The sequence below is a fragment of the Chenopodium album genome, chromosome 2 (assembly GCF_948465745.1).
Source record: "Chenopodium album chromosome 2, dcCheAlbu1.1, whole genome shotgun sequence".
NCBI classification, from domain to species: domain Eukaryota; kingdom Viridiplantae; phylum Streptophyta; class Magnoliopsida; order Caryophyllales; family Amaranthaceae; genus Chenopodium; species Chenopodium album.
The window spans coordinates 17,244,283-17,256,054 of record NC_137835.1 but is presented as its reverse complement, the minus strand read 5'-3'; the positions used below and the strand labels follow the sequence as shown (position 1 = coordinate 17,256,054).

The 11,772-nt window shown below is 32.3% G+C and overlaps 1 protein-coding gene across 1 annotated transcript; it reads right to left on the bottom strand.

The window, feature by feature from the left end:
- Positions 1 to 2,765: 2,765 nt before the first annotated feature.
- Positions 2,766 to 6,079, bottom strand: LOC145596908 (BEL1-like homeodomain protein 1). Its single transcript, XM_081653102.1, has 4 exons — positions 5,241 to 6,079; positions 4,429 to 4,823; positions 4,205 to 4,265; positions 2,766 to 4,096 (listed from the first exon to the last, which is right to left on the bottom strand). The coding sequence occupies exons 1-4, from the start codon at positions 5,901 to 5,903 to the stop codon at positions 3,134 to 3,136; spliced, it is 2,082 nt and encodes a 693-aa protein (XP_081509228.1). The 5' UTR covers positions 5,904 to 6,079; the 3' UTR covers positions 2,766 to 3,133.
- Between the last annotated feature and the right edge of the window lie 5,693 nt (positions 6,080 to 11,772).

Genomic DNA, 11,772 nt, shown 5'->3' with positions numbered 1-11,772 from the left:
TGGAATAATAAAAAATTGTAAAAAGCAAAAGTAGTGGAGAAATTGGAGGTGAGAGCGAGAATATGAAATGAATAAAATATGATATTTGTTGGATCCACTAGGTGGTAGAAATGAATTAAATATTGTAAAAACTTTCCAAATAAGGAAATGGAGCAAGTATTTAAAAACAGTCGAAAAAGAAAAGTGAAGCAAGTATTTAAAAATGAAGGGAGTACATGTTTGGTTTATCTTTACATTTGACCAGATTTCTATACAATTAAATGTCATTTTACACACTTCCTTTACTATTCATAACTCCGAAAAAAAACTTGAAATGAACACTGTATTATGAAACGAATAAAGTTCATTGATAATGTGTGTAAATTATGACAACTCAATAATATACATTGTATTTTTACCTTATAATATTAATTCTAAGAAAATATATACAATCAAATTGTAATTTAGGTAAATTTGTCAGAAAAAACCTTTTAAAAGCACCATTTTGCGAAAAAAACCTTTTAAAAGTTTTTTGGTTAAAAAAAAACCACCACGTTTATTTTTTTGTGAGAGGAAACCTATTTTCTTAATTACCCTCTAATTTACTTAATTAATCTCTAATTTACTACTATTTCTTCTAATTAAGCTCGCTCTAACCCACTAACTTACTAAATAATTATATTTAATTTATACATAAAACAAACCACCATCCCCAACCACCTTCTCTCCTTCCTCCTCCCTTGGTAGCAACCCCCTCCCCCCACCGGACCTTCCACCCAAATCCCTCATCTCCGGCGACCTATCTCCATCGCCGTCCAACCCTCTTTTTTCATTTTTATCCCCGCCGGCGACCACCACCATTTTATTTTGAAAAATAAACCCTAGAAAATCAATTTGGGGGGTTTTTAATTTTATGCTTCATGCTTGCAATTGATACTTGTTTTGGCTTTGATTATGTATATATGTGATGCTAGGGTGATTTATAAGCAAATTGCATTTGATTTGGACTTGATTTGAGCATGATTGAGTAAACTAAAGCCAAAATTTTGAAGGGAGGTGGTGGTCGTCGACGGGGATAAGGGAGGGAGGGTCAGTCCTCGGTGGAGGTAGGTCGCCGGAGGTGGGGGGGATCCAGGCAGCGGGTTCAGAGGGGGTGGGGGTTGCTGCCAAGGGAGGGGGAAGGGGAAGGGGAAGGGGAAGGGGAAGGGGGAGGGGAAGGGAGGTTGGTTGGTGGTTGGGGTGATGGTTTATTTATATATATAAATTAAATGTAATCATTAAGTAATTTGCTAGATTAGAGATTAGTTAGAAGAAATGAGAGGAAATTAGAGATTAATTAAGTAAATTAGAGGTTAATTAAGTAAATAGATTTCCTCTTGCAAAAATAATGAATGTGGTGGTTTTTTTAAACCAAAAAGCTTTTAAAAAGGGGTTTTTTTTTTTTTTTCCGCGAAATGGTGCTTTTAAAAGGTATTTTCTGACAAATTTGCCAATAATTTATACATAGTGTCGAAAGTTAAAATATTGCCACAATTAATTAAAAGACCAAGTGAGTAATAGTACTATAAAGTTTTAATTAGGGAACTGTCCTACAAACTATGGTATCATGCTATGTACTTATAATTTTATAATCTTATAAAGTCATAATACGATTGCATTTGATAAATATTAGATTACAAAATGAAAATGACCCTTTTGAAGTCATTTGCTTACAATGGATAACAAGATTTAAAAAAAATTATTTAATGTGATGAGGTGTACTGTTTGATCTGAATGAGCATAAGACAATACTAATTCAGACGTCAGCAAATATTATAGTAATGTAAAAACAGGATGACAATATTAAATGCCAACCTATAAAAAACTGTGCATGTTTCATGATTGATTTATAAAGAGCAAAAATATCAACTTATAAAGTATGAATTGTTGAGCTAAATGGTACACATTTGTCAAAGGATTAGGAAGTTTTTAATTATTCTACATAAGATTGCTTGTCAGAGAAGGATACCATTTTTTTTTTTTAAATTTCATTTAAATTTATAATATTAATTAATTAGTAACTTAGTTTGGTGTACTATGGAATCATATTGAGATACTTCACAATCCCACTTGGCTTCTTCAATTACTATTAAAACCATCCATCTCTCTTATCTTTAAGCTATACTCCATATTAAATAATATTTTTGATTACCGTATGAAATGTGTTATTTATTTATTTTGCATTCGTTAATTTGTTTTTTCTCAAATCCGTTAAAATGAAACACTTTTTTTTTTTTTTTGTTTAGTTTTGTTTAAGTTAATAAGTTTCTATAAAATATCATGTTTACCAACACATATATTCAACCATTAGTATATCTAATTATAGATAAGTAAATAAATGTCAATGTTCACATTTGAAAAATCACAAAGTCTTTTATGTGGCTGGCCACACGATATGGCTAGCCATTCAAAGATTTTTTTTTTTTCTTGTTCTTCTTTTTTTTTTTTTTTTTTTTTTTTTTGGAAACAGCCTTTAAAGTGTTTTGGCATGTAAAATCATTACAATTTTTAAAGTAGTGAGAGATTGAAAGCAGTGGTAACTGGTAACTGTACAGTAAAAGGTCAATATACACAAGTAGTATGGTGAGTTCATAATCAGAGAACATAGATTTCTAACAGAACCTTTATTTTAGGGGGGCAAAAAGATCAATATTGATGTAGATATAATAAGCCAAAAAAAATTTGTTAACAAGAAGATGACCCAGGTGATGAGTTCTTCCAGTCATTTTCACAGGAATCTAAATTCATAAACAATCAACTCAGAAAGATACTGATACATGATATTAATATACTATTACAAGCTAATTTGAACAGAATATAACTTTACTCTTCAAGAAAAAAAGCTTTTTATTCTAGAAAAATAAACCCCAAATCATGCAATTACCATATAATTAAAAGCTAAAACCTTATGTATTCTAATGACATTCCAATCTATTTACTATCCATATATAACAACAATATGCTACAAAATTTAATATACATTCCCAATAACTTTATACTATCCCCAATCTTCAACTATTTGAACAATATATGTCACTAATTCTATGCAAAAGAAGGTATAGTAATCCTATATTTACTACTACATACTACCTAATAAGTACTTGTTCTGCCCTTCTCAAGCCACAAAGTCTGGTAGCAACTGAGCTGCAAACCCCTTTCGATTTTGGATATCGATACACTCGAATGCAGCTGCTGATGAGTGTGAGGAAGGGCTGTTAATTGTACCAAAATCATTAGCTCGACGAAACTGGATGTTCTGATTAGGTGACAGAAATGTATGATTTGTCGCAGACAGATTTTCGAGTTGTTGAGGATGATTTTCACAGGAAGGAGGTAATCCTAAGGAAAGGGAAATCCCATTTCCTTGAAGAAATCTTGGTGGTTGAGAGAAATCCTCTGTTTCAAACCTCCCTATTTCTCCAATTTGATATGTTCCTAATTCACCTCCTCCCATTCCTATGAAGTTCATTCCTCCTGATATGATGGGATACCCATTTTCATTCACATTCACATTCTCTCTTCCTTGCTTCTCCTCGCCTCCGCCTCCGATGAAGTTCATTCCCCCTGATATGATTGGATACCCATTCCCATCCTGTCTTTCTTGCTTCTGATTCCCAAACTTTATCATGATCTCGCCATTAGTAGTGTTCTCATCGTATCGAAGGACCTCATCGTTTCTTTGTCTCTTGGGACTTCTTTGCGAAACCCCACCATCCATCTCTAATGAGCTAGTTAGAGTGAATCCATGTTGATGTTGAGTCAGGGTATTGTTACCTTTAAAGGGTGTGTCGGAATTCGTGGGAACGCCAATAAACGAGGATGTAGCAACAGCAGCAGCATTGTTTTGATCTTTTAGTTGTTGATTTTCAGCAATGTTGATTTTCATCTCTTGGTTTTTGATGGAATTTAAAGCTCCTACATTATTGTTATCCTCATTGTTGCTGTTATCCTTGCTGCTGCTTGCTAATTTCTCTGATAATTCATTATCATGTTCTTGATCTTTTAGCTCTTCTGTGTACATTTCTTCAATCATTGGCTTCCATAGACGTACACGAGCATTTATGAACCAATTTGACACCTTAAATTTACCATAATAAAACCAATCAATATAACGCCTTTTTTGTTTATCAAAAATTAATAAATGTCTTAGCTAAATCAAACATTTAATTCCCTCCCTTGAACCTACCTGACTTCGAGTCAGCCCGGTTTGTTTAGCAAGCATAATTTTATCAGAATCTTTCGGGTACCTGAAAACACAAGTTCAACATATCCAAACATTTTAGTTACTTCATCATATCAATTTCGAGGAACAATTCAACCAAAAGCTTAAGCTGATGGTTGAGGAACTACTCTATCAATATCAATGTAAAAAAAAAAATCACTAAAAATTTAGGCGTGTAAGATGCTTACGGGTGAAGGAAGTGCTCAAACAGCCAAGCACGAAGAACAGAAACTGATCTCTCAGGTAACCCTCTTTGAGGCCTCCAAGCATTGGGGTTTTGGATCATTCCTAGTTGCTGCAGTGCGCGTTGCTGCCTAATCTGATGATCAATGTATTTCAACCTCGACCCTTCAATCTTCCCACCAGCTGATGAACCTGAACCACCCTCTTGATCATCACCTAAAATCTTGTTGGCTGCTCGGATTTGCCCTTGAATAGCATCTTTTAGACACCGGAATTGCCTTGAAATTGTCTTCAATGCTAACACCGTGTATGTCTTTGCTGATCCCATTCCTGCTGCTTGCTCAAACGATTCCATTACTATTTGCATTTGGTGATTGTATTGCCTGTACCTTTGCTCCGCCTTAAAATTCACAACAATAATATACACATCATCAATAATTTCAGATAGCATAATCTAATAATATGCTACTATCAGTATAAGATAGGTCCAATTTAATCCAATCTAATCGACCTCAGTATTTTAGTTGCAAAGAAGCTAAAAAACGAAAAAAAATGTTTAAAGCAATTCAGATTTTTTTCCTGAAATTTTTGACAGGTAAAGCTTAAGTAATCCAGATTTTTGTAAAATAAAAAGAAAAAAAAAAATTAAGGGGGTATGACTGATAGTAACTCCTAACAGAAAGTTCTGACACAAATTGCTGTTAAAAGGCAGATGAATCAAAGTCAGTTGAAAAAGACCCTTAATTCCCATAATTTATAAGATCCCTAAGACATTCAGACAGTTGCAGGAGTACAATTTATTCAGTACTAAAAATACCTCATCAAGCATGGTTACAAGTTTTGCCTTCTTCATCTGAATCTCCTGCCTCTCGGCCGTGTTCAGCTGTCCACCACCACCGGGGCTGTGTTTTTCCTTATCCTCCGACGAAAACTCGGCTGTTGTACCTTTATTACCCTTCTTAGGTGAACCATCAGTATTGGTACTGCTTGTTTTGAACACAGCTCCGCCCTCATCACCAACATGTACAATCTCCTCAAGCAACTCCTGAGCTGCCTTCAAGTACTTAGACCCTAACACGAAACCCTGCCCACCTGCCACGTCACCCTCTCCAGCTTGCTGGGATCCTCCACCTAGCGCGGGGTTCTGAGATGATAAGCTCAAGGACAGCCCCTGCCTAGCGCGTGGGATGTCACGCGCCTCATGAGATGGGTATCCGTACAAGGTAACATTATTAGGTTGAGGCGGCGATGTAGGGAGACGAACAAAGTGGTGTTGAGGAAGAAGTGGCTGTGGAGGCGAAAGACCGGCCGCGACCGAGTTTAGTAGAAGGATGTTGTGAGATGATGGTGGTGGTTGTTGGTGGTGGTGTTGAGGATCAGCTAAATTTGGGTTCATGAGAATTAGTGTGTGAAAATTGTTAGTATTATGGTCTTGGATTTCTGTACTTGTCCCATGATTATTGTGATAGTATGCTGCCATTTTTTCCTTATTTTTTTGGGAGAACTAAAAAATAAAACTATGAATTTTTACAAATTAATGAGAAATAAAATCCATCAAAAAAAATGGAAGTTGTGGAGGATGAAGGAAGGAATTTTAGAGAGGGAAAATAGTGAGAGAGAAAACATTGATTGGGGGTGTCAGAAAATATGATTGGGTATAATAGCTACAATTGTTTTTATTAATTTTTATTTTGATATTTTTAAGTGGTAAGGAAAATGTGTGAGGGTGCACGTGTTCCGCAATCATCTGCTATTGCTGCTGCAGATGTGGGGAATTTTCACTGTGAAAGGGCGCTAATCCCATTAAATTTGGTCAACTTTTACTTCTACGTAATTTTTTTTTTAATTAAAAAAATAATTATTTTTAATTTATGAATATAAAATTTATTACGATTAGTAATTATTTTGCAAGATTCGACTAATTTAGATTTGTAGAGATAGGCAAATAGCTAGGCAATGTTTATTGCCCTAGATCCTAATGTCGTACAATTACTCTTAGGAACTTGATCAAATATTGGCGATGCATTCTAGTTTGGTCTTTCACAGGTATTTCTCAATAGGATATTTCTTCTTATCTTAAAAAGGAGGGAAAAGAGTCTTACATATGTTTGTAATATATGTATTGTTGTATACTAAAATATGGAGAATTTTTGTTTTAGTGTAAATGTATAGTCGATATACTCCTTCTGTGTTTTAATAAGTGTTACAGTTTACCAAACACAAATGTCGAGATACGACTTCTACCATCTATTTTAACAATCATATGTTAATAAAATTATATGAAGATTGATATTATGAAAGTATACGTTGTAACGAATCTAAAAATATATTATACAATAATATATTTTTTTTATTTATATATTAGTAAATTTATTCAGTCAAACTCATTATATAAATATTAAATACTGAAAAAGTCAAATTGTGACACCTATTAAAACACAGAGGGAGTAAGAAAAACTTCTTCCTTCATAACCAAACTATTGCTTTATAGGATGGAATCTATTTAAATTTTGATTTCGAGATATTGTAAAGGAGTAACCAAATTGTGGGAGATAATCTATTTGGTTACTTTGTGTTCATTAGATAATAAACAACATAATTGATGATAGTTATAGATGATTTTGCCACCGATCAAATTTCAAATAAAAGAAGTTAGGTTAACGAGCATATTTCATGGATATCGATTAATAATTTAGTAGATTTGAAATTGTGGTAGATATTCATGCATATGTTGGTTATTGTCCATGATATAAGAGATGGGTAATGGACATGTTTCACGGGTTTAGGCTTCACTATATTAACGAAGTATTAGGTTTTAAGGTTTATACCATATATTTATGGATAGTAATCAACATTAATTTGCAATCATTTGTTGTTACCAATTAAGCTACATACCTAACATCCAATTGTTGAATGCTCACAAATATAGATGGAAATTAATGACCAGCATTTGTTAGTAGAATAATTGGGTAGCAAATGTGGGTCATTTCATTTCATTTTATCTTCTATTAGTATATTTATATCAGTAATTAGATAACAAGCAAGTATATGATCTGAATATATGATAAGTAAAGTCATAGAGATGTACTAAATAAAGACATGAGATAAGATTTATCAACGACACTAATCACTATACTTTTCTAAAAAATAATATTACATTTTTTTTTTTAGAATAATGCATTCGTATCTTATCATATGCAACAAAAGAGTATAATTAATTATTACAGTACCTAAGTTTAGATGATTGCAAATACGAAGTATTTCTAAAAGTACATAGCAATACAAATTATTACCTCTCTGCTACATTTTAGTTGCAACTTTGAAATTTGTACGTCTCAGAAATAACACAAACTTTTAAAAACAGCCGGTTTACAATAAATCCATTGTAAATCGGACCATATAAAGCAAGTGTGGGTTTGTGAGTAACTCATTTTTAACTCAATATTCCATTTTCTCTCTCCTTTCTTTTTCTCTCATCCCTTCATAGTACTTCTTTTACCCCATTTCCCTACTTTCAAAGATTCTTTTTCTTGTATTTTTCCTCTCTCCTCTTCATTGATGAACTACTGTACTTCTTTCTTCCATTTTTTTTTTGGTGATTCAAGCAATCTTTTTCTTCCATCAAATTTGTTATCTCAATTTTTTGCGTTTTTCTAAAGCCAAATTTGAGTATTTTTTTTCTTCCTCTTCTTCAGTTTTAGATTAATATGGTAAATGTTAAGCTTATGAAGAAGAAGACAATTCTACTAATCTAAACGACGAAATTGAACTTATATTGTTTGAATTTATTTCCGATTTGATTTTTTTTAATCTTTTTATTCGTATATTTTTTAATTAGTTTCATTAATTTTTCAGTGTTAAAAAAAAAATTTACAAGTATTATTTGTAAGTTCTTATGTGATTTTATGGGGTTGGTCACTTTTGTACGTGCATTAAAGAGTTACTTCACCCTTTTATAGGTAGAAAGGGTGACTTTTATGCATGAAAAGGATAACTTTTGTGGGTAAAAAGGATAACGTTTATGTATGAAAGGTAACGTTTGTGGATAGAAAGGGTAACGTTTATGTATGAAAGTGGTCATTTTTGTGAAAATAAAAGGGTTATTTTTATGAAAAAAAAGGGTCACTTTTTGTGAAAAAAAGGGTCACTTTTATAAAAATATGGGTTAGTTTTGTAAAAAAAAAGGGTCACTTTTTGCAAAATGCTCGATGTACAATAAAATTATTGTAAACCGGGGGCATGCAAAAGTTTTTGCAGAAATAATATCTAAAATTGCAAATAAATGTAATGGAGGTAATAGTTAATTTAGTACACTAATCCAAAATCGACTTGATTTATTAAGAAACACACCATCTTCCATATTAAGTCCCTAGGAGAACCAATTCAATCAAAAACTACAAAAGTGCACCAAGAAACTCCAAAAATTCACTGAAGAAGTAATCTCAATGTCTTCCCAATTTTCTCGAACCTAGATCATGGCAATGGTATATTAAACCACGATCACATACATCACCTATATATTGCCACCATGTTGTAAAATAGTTCGAGTTTGCCACAACCAAAATATTACATTACATCATCACGATTGCATCCGCAATTATATGGTGATTTAAACAAAACCATGGCATAGATCGCCACAAGTACTCTTGTTAAGTTGTAAGCATCGCGTGATTGTAAGTTATACTTCCTCTGTTTTTTTAATATTGCACCACTTGTCTTTTAAGGAAGTATCACAAATATTGCACCATTTCTATTTTAGGAAAATAAATTTTTGTGTTTACACTACAAATACCAAATATACCCTTACTTTTCAACACATGATTATTTAGTTTATGTATATCATCACATGGGCAATCTTGTATTTTTACCTTTCTCTCTCATCCTTTTTTCCACTACCAAAAATCTTGTGCCAATCTCCTATGGTGCAATAAAAAAAGAACGGAGGAAGTACAATTTTATAAGTCTATTGAATACAAATTAGAGTGCATTTTAATCACGTACTTTAGAATCTTATCATAACACTCTTAATATTTTCTAAGCTTATCCCTTGTAATCAAATCATAACTTCTTAATTATTTGAACTTATATAACCTGAAATAATTTATTTTTTTCAAAAAAAAAAAAAAAAAAAAAATTACAAAATTGGGAGTTTTAATTGACGAAGCCTAATAATTCCACTAAACTTCCAACAAATTACAAATTAAGTACATGTTAGACCCTGATTGAATATCACAAAGTAAAGCCAAATTATTGTGTGTGAATTTTCTCCTATTCTGTTCACTAGAGCAATAAAAACAGCAAATCTTACCTGCCAATATAAATTCCAATGTAATAAAATTAACTTTTAACCAAGAAAGTGAAACAAAAATCATAAAAAAGAAAAAAGAGAGAGAAAATGCTTTGTCACACTCCAATGGAAGCCACTTTAATTGCAATGGAAATAGGAAAAAAAGAGATAAAAAGATGTGAGCAGTTGGTTTGGTGGGGTTAAAATGAAATGCCCCACTTTGAAAGATACCCATCTTTTTTGGCCTTTTTTTTCATTTTTCATTCCACAAAACTTACGTATGTCCCTTTTCTTTCTTTCTTTTTTTGTGGCCCAAAGCATTAGATTAGATTGGGACGATAATCACAAAGTTATCTTCTCTTGCATGCTCCAAAGTTAAGATGACTACAATACATACCTTGATCTTTTTAGTTTATGAGACCCTACTAAAGTGAACATTTATCAATTATGCGTCTTTGACTAGTAAAGTTTTAGTGAGTCTCTTTGGAGTCATGTGTTGGGAACTTCGGGTTGTAACGATTCAGAGAAGATTAGCATGTTCTTTGGGCAAAGACTAATTGGTAACGTTTGATATACTAGCAATTGTTTTGGACTGTTTTGATGCCTTTATGATGAATTCATTAATAGAATTAAAAACAATGTTAGATTTTCTACCGTACCATCAACGTATTTATAGAGTATATTTTGGTTGAGTTAGTTCTAGCTAAGACGTGGTACAAGAATCGGGGGTGAAAAGGTTATGGATTTAAAAAAATTTCACTCATCTTCTTCATAAGCTTTTTTCTCAAACAAGACCTATATGTTACATTGGTCAATATGCAACAAATACAAGATTTATAACAGTCATCACTCAGCTATTTTTTAGAGTGAAGAATTGCTTAAATGGTTAGAATTTCCCTCCCGATTTCAGAAAATTCTATCTCACCCTCGCCCTTGTGACTCTAAAAAAATAATAAAATCAGTTATTTTTCATCTCACTTTCCAATTTAGAAAGTTTCAATAACTAACTAAGGAGTTGTTTGGTTACACAAAAAAAATGGGGGAAGTGAAAAATCATGGGAATTTGAAAATGCATGAGTTGTTTGGTTGACAATAAAAAGTGTAAATGAGGGAATTGCAAATTCATGGGAATTGTGACTTCCCACAAAACATAGGAAGTTAATTACCTAACCCCCCTAGGTAAGTCAAATTTTCCATTATTTGCAACTTCCCTCATGTCAACCAAACAACTTTATACAATTCCCACGATTTTGATGTAGGAATTTAATTCCCATGAAATACAAATTGCTATGAGAAGTAAATTTCCATAACAACCAAACGACACCTAAAACTTAGTACTCCATACTAACAATTTCTTTGGATAAAAACAACCGTCATAACCTCATAACTGCCCTTCAAGATTACATTAAAAAATAAAACTGTAGGATGAAGCACAAAATTTTTATGATACGGTTAACAAGTATTGAAATTTTCACATATCATTTTCTCCATCTTAAATTAGTCCATGTCAACTGTTTTTTGTCATCTCCTCAACTTGCATTGGTATTTAATATTGTTACTTTTGTGTAAAAAAGCATGTAAAATAAATTTAAAATAATTTTCTTAAAAAAAAAAGGTAGGAGTTGAAGTGATGTGACAGTCCTATCAAAATCATCAGTTAAACAGTATAGATCAATAAAAACCTTAGCTTGGAATGAGCATCAATGAAATGTTGACAGAACAGGAAAGAGAGGAGGAAAAAGACATGCATTATTTCGTTATCCCTAGTTTGAAAGGCAAGATAATCAAGTTTCTCAAGAATTTTGCAATAGATTTCTTTTTAAAAAAAAAAAAAAAATTGATAATGTGCACTCAAAGTGTCCAAACCATTACCAGATTTTATTTATTTATTTATTTTCTTTTTATTTTTTGCTATTGTTGTTTGGATGTGGAAATTTTATATAATCACACTGGTGATGCTGTATGGGGCTATTTTATCTCAAACTTCATACTAAAAAATTGCATCATTTGAAATTTTATACTATTATCACAATCTCCAAGTAAAGACCAAATATAGTCCCTC

Excerpts from the sequence above, each read along its gene's own strand:
- LOC145596908 (XM_081653102.1), bottom strand. The coding sequence starts at position 5,903 with ATGGCAGCATACTATCACAATAATCATGGGACAAGTACAGAAATCCAA. Across the intron at positions 4,266-4,428 it reads TTTGAGCACTTCCTTCACCC|GTACCCGAAAGATTCTGATA; the intron begins GTAAGCATCTTA and ends TTGTGTTTTCAG. Across the intron at positions 4,097-4,204 it reads CCGGGCTGACTCGAAGTCAG|GTGTCAAATTGGTTCATAAA; the intron begins GTAGGTTCAAGG and ends GGTAAATTTAAG.